Raw genomic sequence first — 22,505 nt, 5'->3', positions numbered from 1 at the left:
CGGAGAGATATTGCTCTTCACTATGAGAAAAACAGTACAAGTTACACATGAGTTAAATCGACATAATCCAATCCCATATCCCTTGTACACCCACTCACAGAATTTTCCTAAGAGCCTCACTCTACCCCAAGAGTTCCTTACTCTCACTCTCTAATTGTTTTCTTTTTCTCTACTCCTTATGCTCTCATCGGCAAGCCGTTAAATAAAAAACATCTCCTTTTCTTCTCCTCCTTTCTTCCACCCGAAAGCCACATAATTATGGCTTTGAAAAAGCCACAAAACAAGGAATGAAAAAAGCCATAAAACAAGGAATGAAAAAGCCACAAAACAAGGAAACATAATCCTCATCATGATGTTCCCTCATCATTTGTTTTGTTTCCTAGCCTAATTTGGCCACTATCCAACAATCTCCACCTTGGCCAAATTCTGAAAACATCACAGAGACTCGAATCAACAATCACCATAAGCACCCAAAGTACAAACTAAAGACAAAGGTAACTAAATCAAATTCCCCAAACTTTCCGGTACTCATAATGATCTCCACCTCGACTCAAACTGTACCAAAGTCCATTGGCCTTACGTACCAGCATGCACACTCTGAATCAACCTCGTTGGTCCTGTTCCAATTCAGTCACTGCCAATGCATGTGCAGCTGCTGCAAGCCAAAAAAAACATTTAGCTTCAGACAGGATCTCGACACATCCTCGTCTCCTCCAACAGGTTTTCCTCCTCTTCATTGTCTGCAACTTGGAAACTTGTCAGTGCACCCATTTCCAGCAACACCCGTCGAGCCAGACAAACATTCCTCACACTTCTCATTCTTCAGGACCATCTCATCACCTGTGAATCCCATAGCTCCACCTGCTGCAAAACCCCTGCAACATTTGAGACTATACATCACCAAGAGATGTGTTGCTTCGAGTACCTAGATGGCATACTCGAAGTCTTCCGCCACAAAATTGCTGCTACCTGGACCAAGATCATCCTTTCTTTTTCTCAAAGGACAATTTATCTTTTTATGCCCGAATTCTTTGCAGTCATAGCATTGTGGTCCCTTGCCTTTGGAGCTTGATTTGAACCTGCTGTCTCTCTCAAATCCTCCTCCCAATTTTCTTCCATGATTCCAACCTTGAACAGCTAAAGCAGTCTCGTGCCCACCATCAAAAATGGTCTTCCTCTTTTGTGTATCATAAGACACCAAAGAAGCATGCACCTGCTCCAAACTTACTGTATCTTTTCTATGCAATAAGGTTGTCACAAGATTCTCATACGAATCTGGAAGTGAGGTAAGAAGTAAGAGGGCTTTATCTTCTTCCTCAACCTTAACATCAACTTTCCTCAATTGATCCAAGTATCCATTGAACACATTCATGTGGTCCATGAGATTCCCGCCTTCATCCATCTTCAGCTTGTACAGCTTCCTCTTCAGATGTAACTTGTTGGTCAAACTCTTAGCAATATAGAGTTTTTCCAACTTCTCCCACAGTGCAGGCGCAGAATCTTCATCCATAACATTGTTGATAATGTTATCTGCTATGCAGTGTCGAATCGTGCTAACACAACGCGACTCCAGCTCTTCCCACTGGTCATCTGTCATTTCTTTAGGCTTCCCATCTTTTCCCTTCAAAGCTCTAACCAAGCCTTGTTGAGTCAAGACATCCTTTACTCTCATCTGCCAGAGAGTAAAACTGCCCTTCCCATTAAACTTCTCAACTGAAAACGACATGTTTGTAGTCATCATGGTGAATAATAAATCTGAACCTTCAATGAACCAAAGCTTCCAACAAAGCTCTGATACCAATTGTTGTGCCTTGGCTGATTATCTCACCAACATACAAACCCACAGTTGAATAGTTTAAAATACAAGAAATAAAGACACCGAGAAATTTACGAGGTTCGGCAAAAATCTGCCTACGTCCTCGGAGAGATATTGCTCTTCACTATGAGAAAACAGTACAAGTTACACATGAGTTAAATCGACATAACCCAATCCCATATCCCTTGTACACCCACTCACAGAATTTTCCCAAGAGCCTCACTCTACCCCAAGAGTTCCTTACTCTCACTCTCTAATTTTTTTCTTTTTCTCTACTCCTTATGCTCTCATCGGCAAGCCTTTAAATAAAAAACATCTCCTTTTCTTCTCCTCCTTTCTTCCACCCGAAAGCCACATAATTATGGCTTTGAAAAAGCCACAAAACAAGGAATGAAAAAAGCCATAAAACAAGGAATGAAAAAGCCACAAAACAAGGAAACATAATCCTCATCATGATGTTCCCTCATCATTTGTTTTGTTTCCTAGCCTAATTTGGCCACTATCCAACACAAGATAGTGTGAAGCTAAATCAAGTTTGGTGTCCTAAAATAGCTTCAACCATTCAAGCTATATATCCAACCAAAAACCTACAATCAATAAACCTTACCTATTAAACTATTTTCCAAACACAAAACCTTGCTCCAAATAAACAAATTTTGTCCACAAAACCCAAGATTCTCTTGAATCTATACAAAACCACATGGGTAAACATAAACATTTTTTGTTTTACACCCACAAGGTCCCAAGATTCTCCTTATTTATTTATTTATATATTTTTCGAAACATATTATAATAGCATAAATAACAAGTCAAAGTTCCAAATTTAATGGTGAACAAAAGTACAAGAAATTCATCAGTAATGAAGGTGCTACAAAAACTGGAATCTCCCTGGACTAGAAATCCAACCCAAGCAACCTCTTTCTCTCTCTCCCTCTTCCGTCTCCTTTCATCTATCAAATTTCTGCAACTTCTGCTCTTCCCCAGTAGAGCTGAATTTTGAACATCTTATAGTTCTTGAGCAGATGAATAGCTTTCAAGAAGGAACGGTTTCTGTTTAAGCGAAGGAAATTAGAGTGTTGAAGCTCCAAACATGACAGTCGGATTCCTGCAGATTTCAAAGCTGCTGTGATGTTTCGAAGATCTGGAATTATTTAACCGTTAGTTCGTTCTGAATTTTTGATATGTTGTGGAAGAGATGATGAGGAACAACTTCGATGAAGAAAGTATTCTGATCTGAGCAAGAGAAAATGGAGTTTCGAAACTCACAACAGGTCTGACGGGTTGACAGACAAATGATGACCAGTCACTCATCATACCTGAATTTCTGGATTTGTACTGCTCTAATGGATCTCAAATTTGGATATGTTGTATTTTACAAGTTAAGGAACAACTTCGATGAAGAAAGTATGCTGATCTAACCAAGAGAAAATGGAGTTTCGAAACTCACAACAGGTGTGACAGGTTGACAGACAAATGATGCACAGTCACTCAACATTCCTGAATTTCTGGATTTGTACTACTCTAATGGATATCAAATTTGGATATGTTGTAGTTCACAAGTTAAGGAACAACTTTCATGAAGATGGCTTTGCGATTTGAGCTATAGAGGATGGTGTTATATTGAAGAGCTACAGAGGAGAACAATGGGAGCTGTGCAGAGAAGATGGACAGGTTGAGGAAGAAGCACGTGACCTGCTGTGCAGTTAGGGCACAGAAAAAACCTAGTCAAAGACTGCACCTCCTACTTCGGGCCTGGTTACCAATTTCAAAAAAAATCTGACCCTCGAATTCCTGCAACTGGTCAACCTTTCTCTTTATTTTTGTAGCATAGCTATGTGCGAGCTTGTGCAACTGTTTATTCTCGTGCTTAAGCCCTCTGATCTCCTGTTTGAGACTTATCACTTTAGCCGTCAATGATTCAACTTAGCGGATTTGAGCAAATAGGCGTTGGGCCATATTAAACATGAAACCCGCACACTGAACACTGAGAGCCAAAAAATCCTTAACAGCCAACTCATCGAGCCATCTGGAAAGTAGTCTGTTATCTTTGGGAGTGAGAAGATTCCTAGTCACCACCGCAACGGTCATGTCATTCTTCATCACAGAGTCCCCAACAGTAAGAGGACCAGTAGGGGATAAGAAGGATGGGCACCATATGTTGTCTTGAGAAGACATGATTGCCTCTTCACCAACATTCAAGTCAAAATGACGGTCGGATGGGCCAGACATTTTCAGAAATGACGAAGGAAACATAGGTCGAATAAATCTCAGAAGTACGAAAATAAGAGAGGAATTCCTACAAGCAGTAACTCTCTGAATGTACTTCTTGAACACAATTGGTGCACCTATAAAAGAAAGGGCAATAGGGCCATTTGTTCAAAAATTGAAGAAGTATCACTCTCCAAATTTCGAGAAGCAAATTTTCTTGAGTAAAATTTATTAGCAATCTTTACACGCGACATCAATTCCTCGGATACCAAGGATAACTTTGCCAAAGAACTCTGACAAAGTTAAGACACGTAAATTTGAAGGTCCAGCTATCCTACTATTACCCACAATGGTAAAGAACTAGCACCACTGCTTAATAACTGGAAAATCCCTATGTGTGTCAACCTCAGTGCTCCGTGGCAAAGCAGACTTGCAAAAATGTCCAACATTTCCTCACATCCGAGAAAGCACTCCCAACAAGATTGCTTGCCCAGAAATTGAAAAGGCACTGCCTTCTGAATCTCGAGAACCAAATCCCTAATAAGATTGCTTGTTTAAAAAAATAAAAAGGCATCGCTCTCCGAATCTCGAAAACCAGATCCCTAGCAAGATTGTTTGTTTCAAAAAATCAAAGAGGCACCACTCTCCGAACTTCGAGAGCCAGATTTCCTTGGATAAAATTTGTCTACAATCTTCACACGCAACATCAGCCTTTCAAAGTGTTCTGACAAAGTTCAAACACGTGAATCTTCCAGCGGCCACTACATTACTCTAATCGAGAAAGGTAAAGGAGCAGCATTACTACTCGCTGTTGGGACAATTCTTATGTATGTCGACCTCCATCCTCCACAGCCAGGCAGACCTACCAAAACAATGTTCAACTCTTCTTCACATCCGAGAGGGCACTCCTAACGAAGTATCTCGAAATACTCAGCTCCCTTCCCTACCTAGAAACACTCCAGGTGGCTCTTCCTTCCTTCCTTGCTGCGCACAATGGGGATTTGTGTGAATTTAGGCTTTTGAGGTGTGGTGGATGGTGTGGTGTGAATCTGGGGTGTTGAGGTTCATGGTTTATCGAAAAGCAACTGGAAATCAATTTGTATGCAAGTGTGTCATGTGTGGAGAAGGACCCTCTAGCTAGCTAATCACCCATCCATATTTCCCAAATTCGTCCAAATCCTATTTAGGTCTTTTAGTTACTTGTTTTTATCTTAAATTCGTCAAAAACCAAATCCCCTTTATTTAGTTGTGTCAAATCTGTCCTAATTAGTGTTTTTGAGTGATTTGAGTCAAAACCAATTCTATTTTCGTTCAAATTGAGTCCTAGAGTCTAGTTTGAGTCTTTTTGATTGTTTTGTATTGTTTTGAGTCTTTTAAGTTTGTTTTAAGTCATATAAGTTTAGTTAAGAGTCTTTTGAGTTTGTTTAAGTGTTTTGAAGCATATTTTTATATCTTTGAGTCAATTTTCATTAGATTAGCAATCCCTTCTAATCCCCGGCCTAAAACGATCCCTACTTACATTTATACTACAATTGTCAAAAAAAGGGTTTAATTTGTGTGCTATTATATATCACATCAAATTTTTGGTCCCTCGAGATAATACTTCTACAAACAAGTCACGCTAGAACAAGAGTATCTCATATCATTAGGGTCAAAATCAAGAGTATCTCATATCATGCTTTTTCCCTGTCTTTTCCTTTACCTTTGTATTTACATGCAAGACAATGAGCAAAGAAGCAATCAGTCGGAACCTGAAATCAAACTTCCGATCTGGAACTGATTGCTCGGAGCCTTTGCATGGTTGCATACCTAGCATTGCTCTCGACTACTCATCCTCAACTGTTGTCAATGTCACGAATTCCTTCGGCAAATACCTCAGAACAGTTGGTACGATATTGGCTCTTTACACTAAAGCCGCCAAGCATGGATGAGTCGCTGAGAAGTAGTGCTCTGAATGACCATTTAAATGCAAAGGTGGCACACCACTTCTGCTATACAAAAAATTGAAGCAGAAGGTTCAACGATGAGCCGGAACTGATCATTACAGTACGACGCCCTTCCTGTAGAACTGCACAATCTAGACGGAGGAGTCTAAGTCAAATCCAAGCTCGGCATCATTGCTCTAATTGAAGAGATCGAGAAGCTTCAACTGGCTTTTGCTAGTACCGTCGCCGAAGAACAAAGCCTCGCCATACCACATCCATTACTTTGTCAACAGCAGAAGTATCCCATATCATCAGGATCAAACGTACTCCAGATTTGACGGACTTATTTTAACCCTCAAATTCTTGAGTCGACTTGCTCCTTTAGAGGAAATCGGAAAACCCTTTAGCCCAGTTCAAGAATAAGCTTGTGGAAAGTCAACAAGTACAACACATGTCGATTCATCCGTTACTTCTTCAAAAGAAAAAATATCTCATATCATCTCTTCTCCATGTCCTTTTCTTTGTCCTTGTTGCGGTCTGCAAGACAAGGAGAAAGAGAACAATTAGCTAGAACCCAAAATAAAACTTCCAATCTAAGACTGATTACTTAGAACTTTATGCTTACCTTTTTTGTTACCTTTTTCGACAGATCTCCTCACTCAGAGACTTGGGGGACTCCTACTATAGGGTTTGTATCGCACTTGACCAAGCCAGAAACTACAAGTAAGCTTCAAATGAAAATGATACATTACCTTGTGCATCAACATCAGCCAAAGATACCATTCCTGGATGGAGGAAAAATACTTCCAGAGAAGAGGCCACATCTACCTATGGGGCAGAGGCAAATGAAAATGATATCATGCTTCGGTACTTAGAAGTTTCGTGATTACTGAATGGCTTGGATCTTGCAAGTCCCCAACTGAGGAGCTTTCCTCACTCAGGAACTTAAGGGAGCAATGTTTGTACCATACTTGACCAATCCCGAAATTACTGAGCACCGATCAATAGTATACGATGAAAGACCCACAAGACTTTCCCTCCAACCAGGAGGCCAATCACAATGCGACATGTGTTGATATCAAAGGCCAATCACAGCACAACACGTGTTGATATCAGAGGCCAATCACAGCACAACACGTGTCAATGTCAGAACAAAACTAGAAAGTCTCTTCTATAAAAGGGGATCATTCTCCCACAATAATCCATAATGTCATTTGTACTAAATAATTCACTAGAACTCACTAAAAGAGAGCTTGAACCTATGTATTTGTGTAAACCCTTCACAATTAATGAGAACTCCTCTACTCCATGGATGTAGCCAATCTGGGTGAACCATGTACATCTTGTGTTTGTTTCCCTGGCCCTATCGCTTTACATACTTACCCACATTAGTGCCCGGAGCAGTCTAGCGAAGATCACAAACTTGACACTTTCTGTTGTACCAAAGTCCTCACTAATTTTGTGCATCAACAAAAGTGAAATTTATTTTTGAGCAAAAGCAGGTGGTTCAGTATAGAAGGAATCCTAGGGGTACAAACATATCATCCAATAAGGATTTCTCTAGCCAAGGAGGAGCCTCCTAATACATGAGCCACACTATTACAACTTCTAGGAATTATAACCTGAAACCTTATGAAACTGATCCATAAACCCCTTTAAACATTTTTATTTTGGAAGACATGCACCCTTAAACTTCTACAAAGAGGTTACCATCAGACGCAAGCTAAATTCTCCTCGTCTTACAGATAGAGCATATGGTTCAGCCATTATAGAGGAAAACCCGCCGTCTATCTAGAATTTCAATCCGATGTAAAACGCAGAAATTTCTGCATGTTTAGGGGAAGTGGTAGTGCCTAGCGATCGAACTTTCCATCTTTCCCTTTTTCATTATGAATGACTACACCAACACCAACAGCCCTAAACTTTGAATGAAAAGCTCTATCAATTTTGAGTTTGAAATTGCCCATATGAGGAGGAGATCAAACTGAGATAGCAGTTTGAATCCTTCTCCCTTTCCTCCGGTTGACCCGAAAGAACTCCTCAAACAAGCTGCTATCTTAATTTCTCAGCCAGAACATTAACATGTTCAACACCATTTTCGTGTAGTGGCAAATCCTTATAAGTGGATTTGACACTACTAATTAATGATCATAGTCCCATGGTCCAAATTTAGGTTCATTATCCCTTGCATAGAGCAGCTAATATAAAATGATCATTTAGCCATTTGAATAGTATAATGATGATTTCATCTATATATGTGATTTATTAGTACCATTGGAAGACTAAGTTTTATTTTGGCATGCTTCGACATGCGGATAACCCTTGAATGAGACCTAAACTATGCTTCGAATCTTAGAAACAGTTTGCAAGACTATCGATCTGGTTTTTTTTTTTTAAATCGATGCTTGTATTGTAATATGTTATCTTGAATTTTCTAGTTACCCTGTTCCAACATTTGGAACTACTACAAACATTAGAGACTGCATCGATCCTAGCTAGGTAAACACACACAAAAAAAAAAAAAAAAGCTAGGAAAACGAATAGACCACGCCAATCCATCCTCATGATTTGTATATAATAGCTACTTGCAGTTAAAATCTTATACAAATTATCATAACGTCTGTTTTGTGACTGGTTACAATCTCCTCATCATCTGCTTTATGTGTCTCGAGTTCGAGTATGGACAGGCCTCGAAATCTTGGTAGCATCATCACTCATACATAGTTCTTTATCAGCCTTGAGTTGTAAACATCGGTCTTCTTGCAGCTGACGGGACACAGCACCCACCATATGAGGATGACAAAACACATAAACCCGATCATAATCATGAATTCCCAGAAATATTAAAACTAATTAATTTCCTAGAAAGTGATAGGTAGATATATTAATAATCTTTAACTAGCAACAGTAACTAACTCGAAAAACTATCTTCTGTAACCGGCCGATGTTCATTACTATTTGGTTTACTGTCATTCAGTCTCTACTTCGTTTGAAAAGCGACGTAGAGTTAAAATCTTACTTGGGGCTAAATTAGAAAAACAAAAAGACACCCTAGTTGATGCAATAACATTTCATTTATTTATATTTCCACTTTGAACCTCATTTATTCATATATTCCAATGACAACTGCGATCGATGAACAAAAGTAATTTTTTTTTTTAACAAATGAACAAAAGTAAGTAGACATTTAATATAATTAACTATTAATTTACCTGCAGATAGAACTAGCCATGCTGATGGTTAGTGGAAGCGGTCTGTCATGAAAAGGAAAGACATGATAGCTATACAAAGGACCAAAAGAGCATTAGACTTGAGATGTCCTGCATTGTTCTTGGGGAACACTTTAGGAAGTGCACACTCTTCTCCATTGAACAACACTCTAGTTGGGAACCCTTGACCCGCTTTGATATCGATATTATGATAGTGCTTCTTCTTGAAAGAAATCACCGATTGCTGCTTCCCGGGGACCATCGGATTCTTTTTCGGATCCGTCCCATTTTTTATCCCCATCAAGTAGTTCAAACCCTTGAGCCCCGTGAACAAGATTGTGTTGTTCACGTCCTTTTCCATCCTCGTCCCGTTGAAGGAGTAGACGTTTTCGTAGTCCTGGTAGGCCTTGTTCATCTTCACCGCGGTGTACCAATCTTGAAACTGGTCGGTTCCCCAGTTGAAGAGAGTGAGTCTGGCGGTCCACCCGTTGCTGTAATCGGAGTCGATGTGCCAGTTCAAGCTGACACCGCAGTTGTCAGGGCACGGAAGCTTTTTAGGCACGTCGTAGTGCTTGAGCTTGGCCCATGCTTTTGCCTTCACGGTTCTGTTAGCGAATGGCACGAGAAGAGCCTCGGCAGGCAAAAGCATGGCAGGAGCCCTAGGGTTACATTTGTCCGTCTCAGACGTTTTGCACCCGCACGCGCACGTGCTGCATGGAACCACAGAGGTGCTGTAATAGGCCGAAAACGAGACGCAGCATCTGGGGACCTTGGGTTTGGTGATGTTGCACACCACTTGCCAGCTGGCAATGGCGTCTGACGTGGCCTGAAGCCCACTTGGGTCGGGGAACTGAGTAGGGTCAACCCTAATAGGGGGCCCACATCTGTAAGTAGGGTTGAGGACGCCACTGATTTTCCACTGCTGAGGAGGAGTTATGGCAGTTCTGTTGTCGTCGGGTGGGATCTTATACACTTGCAGCTGGAAAATGGACTGGGACTGTGATTTGTCCATGAGGCCCGGCAAGATGGTCCCGTTGCGGCAGCAGCGGGGCAGCTTGCCGACCTTGGGATCATCCTTTCGCTCAGCGGGGAGGTCGGCGATGACGGGCCTCTTTTCGCAGTTCATGACCTGAGAGAAGTCCAAGTCCTTATAGAATTTTCCGGCTTGGCCATAGAGGCATTCGCTTGTGTCCTTTTTGTGAGTGTAGGCCCCTCTCATGGTGTTGATGAACTCTCCCCTCATCCACTCCCAGGTTAAGTTCCAGTGGTCGAGGCGGCCGAGTGGGTGGACGTTGTCGATAGTGACCTGAGCCAGGTAGTTCATTGTGTAGGTTTGGAGTATATCGTATGTGATTGAGAGATCACCATTCTGACGAGGCATGAATTTTGTTTTCTCGACTTTCTTTGCCTTGAATTTTGGGTCCTTTTTACAGCACACGGACATTGCAGTCTTCCCTGCATGAGGAAAACAAAATGGATACGTATTAATGTAAGCATTTGAACCCTTTCAAGGTTCTTAAATTAGTGTGTTATGTTTGCCAAAATATTCGATTTGTTATCTTGTCAGATAGTGAATTAGATTAGTGTTATTCCCAGACATGATACTAGCATTATTATTAACACGCACTCTCTAGTATATATACAATGAGAAAGTTTGTCTGAATTGAAGAGCATGTCGATGTTAATTTTATATATATCAAAAGCATTATTGTATTGGATTAAAAACCATATAAATTGTCTTGATATTGAATCTAATCGATCGTCCTAAAAGATGTACAACCTAGCTAGAAAATAAGAAAGCCAATTTGACCAAAATCAAAATATTCAATCTTGAATAAAATCATATGTTCTGCAAACAGATTTCTCAAAATATCACATGTATATCATTATATGTAATACACATAGAACATGATCATTAATAGCACAATCAAGCTTATCCAATAATTAATTAACCAATTACCTTTAAATTTAGCAGCAGGGCACTTGAAGCCATCATTGACAATGGCGATGGACTTGGGCATCGGAGTGGATTTCTCTCCCATCCCAAACTGCGTTCCCTTGAACGCAATCTTAGCCTGAATCTGAGTATAATCTCCGGCGGTATCAATCATAGTTTTCAAATCTGTCATCGGATACCCGGCAAAGTATGCCCCTTTGGATCCAACCTCGGCAGGCATATCTCCACCGTCAACCAGCTGAGCTCCTTCCGCGGCCACCAAGATCTCCCGATGCTGAAACCCTATGTACATCTTCCACGCCTTGAGCTCGGTCGAACCGGCGTTCAAGATCGACGCCTCCGACTTGAACGCCCAAGCCTGCGCCGACACGTTTTTCAGATGCGGCAGCAACTTCTCCCTGGAGGTAAACGTGTACGACAAGAAAATGCCATCACAGTCTTCTTGCTCGGGAGGAGGAGCTGCCACAACAGCGTCTTCGTCTTGTCCATAACAAATCTCAACCCTAAAACATGAAAACACCAAAAACACCACGAGCATTGCATGAAAAAAGGACGTGCGGGACCTCCAGGGCATTTTCGTGCCCAGATAACTTGTTTCCATCATTGTTTTACACAATAATGTGGAGCTTTGAGGTTTCAAATATTTTCTTTTGCTTTTGTCTATTTTTCTGAGGTTGAGGGCTGTTTATGTTTGTCGCTTGGGAGAGAGACAGAGAGAGAGAGATCTATTGAACAGGAGACGGCCGCGCGAGAACGCGGCGTGTGAGAGAAGCTATGAAGCCCTGGGAGGTCTGTGTAAACCCCAGGGTAGAGAGAGATGGCTAGGTATAAAGAAGAGGAGCGACATTAAAAGACTGGGTCAAGCTCTATTTTCTTCCCCTAGTTTTAGCGGCAGGTTCGGAACGTTTTCCATGCAACCGAAATTGTTTGTTTTCTGGTAGACATTGTACGGAACATATATATGTTACACACGCTATAAATAGATTTCGGTGTCGAGACACGATGCCGTTTTTGGACTTTCTTTTTCTCTTCTTCTTTCTGGACCAAAAACCTCGAAATGGAGTTTGTTGTGATCATCACCTTCTGACTGTTTTGATCTGGCAAAAATCGTCACATAATTTTCATTGGACTAGTTTGCTCACCTCGGATTGCTAACGTGGAATTTCGAACTATTTTTATTTTTATTTTTAGTAATCACCAACGTTATAATTACTAAAATTTAAATAAAATTGGCTTGACGTTCCATGTCAACAATTTGATCGGTCACCAAATTACTCAATCGAGCGAAACATTCAATCTCTCTTAAGACATACTTCAATTGAATAGTCGTACCATGTCATTATATATAGGGTGATACTATTCACACACTCATTTTTACTTCCCACACACTCTTTGTTAATCTTTGCCTTTTGATTTTCTTCAATTCACTTTAGTCCAATGGCCAAAAATTGAGAAAGGTATATGGAAAGTAAAGAGGGGTGTGTGGATAGCACCACTCTTATATACTGATGTGTAGATCTAATTACTCAAACCAAAATGTAATAATGTACAGATTTTTGCCTTAACTACTCAAAATTCCAATACTAACTCAAAGCAATAAAAACCATGTATAGGTTTTTCTATAAGGGAAATATTAAGCTAAAGTGAATTTTTATGTCTCTGTGTGTGTATGTGTGTGTGTGGGAAGTATGGGAACATAAATAAATATATATATATATATATATATATATATATATATATATATATATAACTGAGCTTATCATGTAGTTTTACTGATCTGGAGTATTAATTCATGTCGAAAATGGTGATCAAATACTCAGTGTTGTAGTCGGTACGCGGAAAAGTTCATTTATTGGTGCAATGCGATTCTTAAGGTTATGTAAAGAAAGGCATCATATGGCTATAAGATTGGATCAGAGTGGATAATTCACTATATTCAAAATGTGTTAAAGGAATACATGAACAGATTGTGCCTAACTTGAACATATATAGAAGGACTACTTCTTACAGAAACCTTATCTCTTTCGATCCCAATCAAAATAAAGGATTAGAAGGGAGAAATTTTTTTCATGCTTAATGCCCTTCGAATTCTCTCAAGGTGAAAAATCATTCACTTCGATCTACTTTCAATGTGTTTTTTAGTTGAGAAATGCTAGTTAGACCTACATTTTTAGACTAAATTTGCAAATGTGATGCATCACCATTATGAAATAAGCATTTTACTCAACAATTAAGTAATAATTCAATTGTCAACAATCACGTTATATGCTTTTACGAAATTTGGTCTAAATAATTGGTCTTCCTAACATTACTCTAATTAATTTTGAGTTCTCTGATTCAATCATTCTCCTGTTTATATTAAGTAAGCATGCCCTTCGAATGTTATCTATTTCAATTCAGTCATACTAAACAAACACAAAATGTGAAAGAGTTGAATCTCTGTTGGACACTATGAATCTATGATATGCATTGCACAAAGGGATTGGCATGAAAAATTAGGTTTATTTTGTTCCATCTTCTTTCTTTTCAGTATTTTCCTTTTTATATTAATTCTATTAAGGGGATGATTAAAATGAAAAATTAGGATCTCACCCCTTTTTGATAATCTTCCACTGAAACCTAATTAGTTTTCAAATTTTTATCAAATGTCTTTGACTTTGTTCACATCACATTTAACTTGCTAACTCAACATTATATATTTATTATTTTTTAATAAAACAACCTAAAATTGAGTGTTTAACTCCTAAATTTAAGGCAATTAAGTATCATTCTAAATTTAATATGTTCTTAAATGTTACATCCTATTTTCTCACCTTCCTTCTGAATCATCTCCATCTATTCGTGTTTCCTTGTCTTCTCCATAGTCCCGACTCCCTTGTGCAGCACCTCCACCCATTTCAGTCATCAATTTTTTTTTCTTCTTTTTAGTTTTTCTTAAACCAATATTAATATTTATTGTTTAATCTGTGGTTGTCTATACCTATATATCATGGGTACAATTCAATTTCCCTACATGTATTTCTTTGGGTGCAATGTTCTTTTATTAGTTAAATTTTATTATACATATTTCTACGGGTACAATGTTTTTGCGTTGTTTTAGTATATATTCCACGTAATAATATAGGTATAATTTCATTTGGTTGTTGCATTTTATGTACCCATATGCGTACAGATAATATGTATATTGTTTCTCGTTGTAAAATGCACTAATTTGTCAATAGATCACTTTTGGCACATTTTCATCTATCTTTTATGAGGAATATAGGTTACTTACACAAACTTTTATGGGCACTATATTTGTTTGTGTGTGTGTGTGGGTACATTCTTTTGCGTTAATTTGAGAATGTATCCATGTGGAGTTTTATTAGGTTTTTTTTTTTTTTTTTGGAAGAATGTATCCATGTTTTTGGGTTTGAAGAATATATCAATATTTTGTGATACATTATTTTTTGCAATTCATTTGATGAATGTACCCATAATTATATATATATATATATGGGATATGATCAAGGGACAAATATTTTTATAAAAATCTTTACACTCCTTATTAGCCCTTGGATCTTTTTTAATCTAATGGTCATAATTAAAAGTTAAGATTATTGTCTTTAATTTAGTAGGTGATGTGGCGATGACTTGGAATAAATTAACATTAACGTCTACTAAAAATTTAAAATATTTTGAAAAGAGTCCTGTTGCACCTAAACCATTCATCTTCCTTGGCGAACATCATCTTCCTTCATGCCATTGTGTTGGCAATCAAATAAAAATTGTTGCTGAGTCCAAAATAAAGAAGGATGAGGAGAGAGATTTTGATTAGTTCTTTTGTTTATATTATGCAATAACCAAAAGAAATCAAGGGCATATTAAAGAAATTTGATGTAAATCAGTTTTAGGGTTAAAACCTCATCCCTTTCTAGGAAGATTCAATTTTGTTTGCCCAACTATATCCAGATTTAAATTCTAGGCTAAGAAACCGGGGGTTCTTCAGTGATTGAACCAAACAGAAAATAAATAAATAAATAAATAAAATTTAACAGGGCGAGAGTTCTGAATGTATCTTCTTCAGCCCATTTTTTATACCTTCCCATCATTTACAGGCAACCCATGAAAATATAGTATTGATATTATAGGATTCGAGAGAGGGGAGAGAATAGGAAGAAGAAAGTGAAAAAGTCAATTAGGTTGTATGGAGCGAGATTGATATATCCATGATTGAGTTCTTGTCATCTTAATTAACAATGACCTAGGGAGTTAGATGAAGATGGAGGCTCCGAAGTGTTTAAGTTTCCATAACCTAATAATTTTTCCTTAAAATTTCTTAATTGATTAAAGTCTTTTTATTTCCATGTCATCAGCGCCACATCATTTAGTAGTTTAGATGAGTCATATTAGTTTTATTCAGGATCATTGGATTCAAATGGATCTAAAGACTAACAAGGAGTGTAATATATATATATATAGGGATAGGATCAAGCATATAAAAAATGAACCCTAATAAATAACAAAAAAGAAATGATTTAAAAAAAAAGATGATACCACGGATAGGATTAATACTCAGCCGAAATGAAACTGCTATAATAATAAATAAAAATTGAAAGCGTAGACAAATGAAATCAAGTTGTTTTTTTTTTTATTTGAAAAGCTAAAAAAAGTACAAAAATCATCAATGACCTAAATCGACAAAACTAAAAAGATTTTGTAAACCTAATTTAATCACTCTACATATATAAACAATAATATACGGTTTAGGGTTTTGTACGTTTTGCTTACATAATGAAGATTCAAGAGACTAATAACTTGATTCGTTGTAGAAGGCATCAAATTTCATATCAATCCTATAAAAGTTGCAGACCTCATCGGCAAAGAGGGAGATAAAGGTTACAATACTTCGAATCAATGCAGTTCTAGCTCCTTTCTTGTTTGCACGCTTAAAACTAGGGTTTCTTCCACATTTTATGCTTTTTGAATTTTATTTTTATGTTTAATATTAGTTAAAATCCACTTAAGCATCCATGTCATTTAAATGAATATGACCCTTTGGATGTTTTGGAATTTGAAGGTTTAAAAAAAAGTGTAAAAATATTTGTCAAAATGTTTGTCCCTTGATCCTATCCTATATATATATATATATATATGTGTGTGTGTGTGTGTGTGTGTACGTATACATTTAAAAAATAAAAAAATAAAAAATAAAAACTATTATCTATCTTCTATATATAAAGCCAACAAAAAGGTGAACGGTGATTTTGGTGTCACCAAGCTTCAACAAAAATATTTGGACAAAAATGCCCCAAGACAAAAAAACTTCAAAGGCATCCCAAAATAATGCATCAAATAAGGTAGGGGTATTTTTGTCATTTTAACAGTGTTTTTTTAATAATTATTTTTTTGGTACAGTTTTTTTATTTTTTTATTTTTATAATTAGTTCCTCACAATAAGCTAGCAATAATGTGATTCAATTTCTCTTTTTTTAAACATGTTCAAAACATCTTAAGAGGTGTATAATGCTGGTTATAAAAAAAGGTCTTTCGCACGCGGATAATAATATGATTCAATAAGTTGTCAAATGATTGTTTTTTTTTTTTTTAAACAAACGATATTATCTATACTAAGGGGGAGGGGAGTGGGCTTGACCTCACAATAGGCTACCAATAATGTAATTCAATCAATTGTTTATTAAATATTATTTTCTCTATTTTTAAACACGTTCAAAACATCTGAAGAGACGTGTAATGCCGGTTATAAAAAAGGTCTTTCGCACGCAAATAATAATGTGATTAAAGTAATTGTCAAATGATTGTGTCTTTTTTTTTTAACAAACGATATTATCTACACTAAGGGGGATGGGGTGGGCTTAGTCTCACAATGGGTTAGTAATAATGTGATTCAATCAATTTTTATTAAATATTATTTTCTCTATTCTTAATGTAAATTCTATAGAGATCGATTTTATTTTGTGAATTTAGCTGCTTTAATTGGTTTATGAGGGGTTTCTTCTAGCATGATCTAAAATTATTTATTTACTTCAAATATTTGACATTCCTTTTGTCAATTTAAACATATAAATACATTTAAAACATGTAAGTCACTCGTAGCACGCCGTGATTCAAATAATATCTTCTGCACGCACGTGAACATGTGCATGAAGGTTAGTTATTATTAAGGAAAATGTTTGAAACTATTACAATAATTTAAGAAATGAAGAAATTTCAAACATGAGACTTATGGGTGGAACCCAACGCCCTATCCACATGATATTGAACTACATGCATACACACACACACACACATTACTTTTCTTATTTTTATATGTACATAATTTTTTATGGTAGACCATGATCTTGTATTGACTTTTAAGTGTTTGACCGACCTTCTTCCTAGCCTAGTGGTTAACTGTGCTAGCATGATTTCTCTAGGTTTTGGTGTCTGAGGCTGATATGAAGATGGTGAAGATTATGATGATGATGGTTTTTAAGTTTCCAATCCATCTTTAGTATTTTAAATCACACAAATTATGTGTTTTATTTAAAACGTCATAAATATAAGTAACTGCAAATTATAATTTTTAAATTAAAATATAAAATAGATGACATGAAATACATGTAATACTAATATGCTGAGGCGTACAAAAGTCAAGAACTTTGATAAAACAAAAAACTAATAAGGTTTCAGTAAAAGAAGATTGGTGGCTAGGGACTACATCCAAAACCTCCCTTGTGACAATGACCTGTAACTCAAGTGTTTTAAAGCGCACACTTTCAATAAAGGGTATAATTATGCAAAGAGATTGGTAGTTAAAAGCGGGTTGTAACATTCAGATGTACACCCAAACTCCTGTGTTTGAAGTTTGAAATTCCACTGCCCTAATACCACTTGTATCAAAAGAACATGAAACAACACATAGAAATGCCTAGTTTACCATTCAAGTATGCGGCCAATTGAGAGAGAGAGAGAGAGAGAGAAAGAGAGAGAGAGAGAGAGAGATGCAGGGGAGGTCGAGGCGAGAGAATTTGTGGGTTGGCAAAGGAAGTTGCCGGAAGGAATTTGCTTGTATTTGTGGTTGAAATGAACGGGTTTGGTACCTTGTAAAAGATTTATAAAAAATGGCTTATTATATTAACACCCTAAACCCTAAAATATATAATTCTTGGAACTGGAAATCGGTCAAACCAAACCGGAACCAAAATGCGATAAGCTATGCGGTTCTAAAAAAACAAATTTTAAAAAAAAACCCGGATCAAGCCCAACCAATGATATTTTTCGGTTTCTATTCTGGTTCACTCTAGAGAGAGTGAACCAAATCAAACCGGACCCTCCCAGATACCAAAGGTATAACTACAAAGAAATTTCTGTCAAAGTCGAGAAATAAGATTACTGGCTGCAAATGGCGCCATGGTGTATATGTTCTTAACCCTACATTTTCATATAATTTTAATGGAATTGCTTGCTTCCATGTGTACTCGCTGCATAGTTACCGTTCGTTGAAGAAATTAGCCCCTCGCTAATACTTGCGAACGACGGTTTACAGTTAGTACGTTAAACAAGGCGACGCTGCTATAACCGAAGATAAACCCCCTACAATCTCTTCTAGTTATATTTCCTGTTAATTAACTTAACTCAGCGTGCACGATTTTCATTAAGTTTGTAATTGTCCTTTACATAAGTACTTTAACCAAATCACGCAACAGTTAACTCCGCCCCAGTACCGGTTTCTTCAACAAACTGCGCTTTGGGCTCCAAGTCTATGAACTGGTTGGACTTGCTAGCGAGATGCGAAATGCTTACCCTTCCTTGACGCTTGATGTAGTCTGCCACAGCTTGCATCTCTTCTTGGGAGATGTATATGTACTTCCCTCTGTCATCCATGACTCCCGAAAGTCGCCCTAACACAAACAAATACAACATTTTCATTCTCAACCAAAAAAAGGCATTTTACCTTCAGAAGCAAGGCACTATTAATTTGGGTGAAACAACTCAATGAGGAAATGCCTCTGAACGTACCCATACTCTCCAGATTGGTAATTCGATTGATGCATTCCTGCATGAATCATTAGTATCGAAAAATTAGAAAGCCAAATCTGGCATAAATCCAAACGATGTATGATATACCAAAAGGACGGATTATTTCTGTGACAGAGTTGAAAAAAAGAAAAGAAAAAAGCATGTTCTAAACAAAAAGAGCAACAATAAGTTGACCACTTATTTTTAGAAAATATATTTCCGCAGGGTTTTTATCACGATTGGTCCCTGAAATTGGACTTTCCAATCAAAATGATCCCTCAAATAGAAAATCCAGCAATTTAGTCGATGAAATTTAACTTTCCAATCAAAATTTTCCATTTAAGGTACCATTATGATTGAAAGGTCCAGCTTCAGGGACCAACCGTGACAAAAACCCTATTTCCACATGCCTTACTATTTTTTCAACTAAAAACTCATTTATTACTGAAATTTGAGGTACGTAAGGAGACATGAAAACTGTTGATTATTGAGTTAATTTAGGATAAATATGTGGAGAAATTACCTGAGTCCTTAACTTAAATTCAGCAGCAAGATCTTCCAAGGGAATGCATTTATGTTTCTGCAATGTCAGAGTTAACGGTAGTATTAATAACAAAATCACAACCTCAACTTCAAATGCTTACTTTCTCAACCATTAATTCATATGATTGAGGTCTCAAATCGTTACAAAAGGACGCTAACAGATTAATAAACTCTAAACAGTAAAGCTATCTTAAGGATGAGGGGACGGAAATGGCAAGCTGCATGCCCAAGCGTCCCACCATGGTCCATTCATTCAGGCATAAGCACAAGCTCAGATCGAGTTGGCCAAAACAGATTCCTCTCATCTCAGCTTGGCGCAGCTAACCTAAGCTAGGGCTTAGAATAAGTTGAGCACATAAGCTTGTGACCAGGTTGAGTTTGTCTCAATTGGGTTGAATAAATTGTACAAACTACAATCCAACCTTAACCCACCCCCAAAATCTTAGTAACACATTTCATCCCTAGTTTTGATGCCAACCCGATGGACGTATTTGGGAGCTAGAGTATAGAACAATTTTTTTTTTTTTTTAATGAGTTAATTGAACTCTACCTTTATGTATTCCACAAAATCAGACAGCAAATCCTGACGTCCATCCTGCACTTCATTTTCTGTAGTACCTTCAGCGTCTATTGAAAACTCACCTTTCCACTTTTCAAACTCTAAAGCAGCAGCTTCCTCCTCCCTAGCCTTTTGAGCCTTGGCTTCTTCCTCCTACAAAACAGTGGCCAAATCTTCAGGCAGTAATCCAACGACATAAAAATACACATGCTAATTTGCCAAAACAGAAATGAAAGAGGGACATCAACACACCAGCTGACGCTCCTGTGCCTCACGCTCCTCATCTTTCCTCCTCCGCATTTCAGCATAGCGGTCTTGTTTTGTTACCCTTGATTCACGTGCAGCTTGTTCAGCCTTCAAACAAAGAATGGACCGAAGTAAATAATTAGTTGTGCTTCAATTGAAAGGAAAAGGGAAGAAAATAATATAAAAGGAGTGCAAGTAACCCAAAATCAAGGATCCTCAGGGAACATAAGCATAAACTCAATTAAATGTTTTAGTCATTCAGCCATTCAGTAATTTAAATCGATTGAATGATATAGCAATCAAACTTCTAACATTTCCTACGCCTCAGTGACTACACAGGAATGGTTTCTGTCTTTATTAAATGTAGATATTCGAATATCTAGAAACTCGCTAAAATTTAAGGCCTGTTGGGTATTCATGACATGACACAACACATTTACTAGAAAGTTTAATCAGGACCAGAGAGCAAAAGAGTGTGTGCAAGCTTAATCAGGACTGGATAGGGAGAGAGAGTGTGTGCAAAATTTCAAATCAAGAAGTAAAAGGAAGAAAGAATACTTGTCGTTGTGCTTCCCGCTCTTGACGCTTCTTTTCCCTCTTCTTGGATGCTTTGTCTTCATACTCACCCTCAACATCTTCCTCGTCACTTCCATCAATGGTTTCTGTATTTAGAAATATAGATTAAGAGTTCATTGCCAGAATAACTCATTTTTCAACTTATTTAATATCATAAGCACTTAAAACAAGCTAACCAATGCCATAGCTGAAGCATAAATTGTCCAGCATACAAGTCCAAATTTACACTTCCTATGCCGGGTACGTCTTCTAAACAGAATACCTAAGGAGTCAACTTACACTCTGAACTGCCTAATTCTACATCCTTTACTTCCTCAATTTTTGTACCCTCCTCATGAATTTGATCACACCTTTATCTCTCACAGATGCGGTTACTTATCAAATTGTTTTCAAGAGAAGTTTTTAAGAAATGTTTTGAGAAATGATAAAAATTTTCAAATAGGATACCAAACAGGCCCTTATATTTTCGTTCCTCATTATCTCGCCACCGCTTACCAATTGATATCTATTTCAATCACGATTCATCAATTATAAAAGCTTCTCCAATCAAAGAGAAACTAACATCGTGAAACCTCAGAGTCGCAATTACTTACGAACTTAATCCAACCTCTTACTAATATAAATTCAAATTAGTCACTTCAACGTAAACCACAAACCTTCTACAGCTGGTGCAGCAGCTGATGATGTGCTTGCTCCAGAAGCCGGCCTCCTACGCATCCGGCGACCGCCAGGCGCACGCACTACCGCCTCCCTCTGAGCAACCTAAATCAATAACAATCCAAAAAAATTCAACAAATTAAATCCAAAACACCATTCGTACTTTCTGAGCCAAAAATCATGAACAGAGCAAAAAATAAAATAAACAATTACGCTGCAACGAAATTAGGGCTCAAAAAATTAAACCTGAGGTTCTTCTTCGTGTTCATGTGGCGGTCGAGAATCTTGGCGGCGTTTCCATAGATATAGTGGAATTAATCCCAAAACAAGAAGCATGGAAAGAAAAATTGCCAACATTTCCTCCATATTTTCTCAATCTCAGGCTCTGCCAATAACAACACCACCACGAATTTGAGGGGTTTTTTTTATTCAAATTTTCTCAAATTTTCTTGGTTTTTCTCGGAAACCAAACAGAGAGTTAGGGTAAGGAGATACCTTGAGAGCGGTTAAGCTTCGGATAATCAATGGAGGATGAATTAACTGGATTTATTACTGAGAGAACTGCGGAGAACGAGACGACCTCACGAGCCCGTTTTGAGGTTACTAAATCAAAACGACGGCGTGGTGTTATTCTTTAGTTTTCAGAATAACGCACCGAAAATAATTTGGTATTCAACTTATAATACCACTTGACAACAAAATAATTCTACGTAAATTAAATAGGTAGATTAAAATTACAAACTAAATGATCTGTTTTAAATAAAAATAAGTACGTTAATTAAAAGTTAAGTAATAATCTACTTATTAC

At 37.5% G+C, this 22,505-nt stretch overlaps 2 protein-coding genes across 2 annotated transcripts; both read right to left on the bottom strand.

Annotated features, from left to right (window-relative positions):
* Positions 1 to 8,275: 8,275 nt before the first annotated feature.
* On the bottom strand, positions 8,276 to 12,123 carry LOC103967300 (COBRA-like protein 10). The gene is made up of 3 exons (XM_009380577.3): positions 11,119 to 12,123; positions 9,162 to 10,613; positions 8,276 to 8,715 (listed from the first exon to the last, which is right to left on the bottom strand). Exons 1-2 carry the CDS (start codon positions 11,717 to 11,719, stop codon positions 9,190 to 9,192), a joined length of 2,025 nt encoding a protein of 674 aa, XP_009378852.1. The 5' UTR covers positions 11,720 to 12,123; the 3' UTR covers positions 8,276 to 8,715; positions 9,162 to 9,189.
* Positions 12,124 to 18,722: 6,599 nt separating this feature from the next.
* Positions 18,723 to 22,336, bottom strand: LOC103967307 (DDRGK domain-containing protein 1). The gene is made up of 9 exons (XM_048564050.1): positions 22,193 to 22,336; positions 21,944 to 22,082; positions 21,697 to 21,802; positions 21,023 to 21,126; positions 20,471 to 20,572; positions 20,210 to 20,371; positions 19,640 to 19,696; positions 19,117 to 19,153; positions 18,723 to 18,998 (listed from the first exon to the last, which is right to left on the bottom strand). The coding sequence occupies exons 2-9, from the start codon at positions 22,061 to 22,063 to the stop codon at positions 18,793 to 18,795; spliced, it is 894 nt and encodes a 297-aa protein (XP_048420007.1). The 5' UTR covers positions 22,064 to 22,082; positions 22,193 to 22,336; the 3' UTR covers positions 18,723 to 18,792.
* Between the last annotated feature and the right edge of the window lie 169 nt (positions 22,337 to 22,505).

This window comes from the organism of the source record quoted next, unplaced genomic scaffold (genome assembly GCF_019419815.1).
Source record: "Pyrus x bretschneideri cultivar Hongxiangsu unplaced genomic scaffold, Pyrus_bretschneideri_v1 Contig38, whole genome shotgun sequence".
In the NCBI taxonomy this organism is placed as follows: Eukaryota; Viridiplantae; Streptophyta; class Magnoliopsida; order Rosales; family Rosaceae; genus Pyrus; species Pyrus x bretschneideri.
Note: the sequence above shows the minus strand (reverse complement) of the source record. Positions and strands in the feature narration are given on the sequence as shown.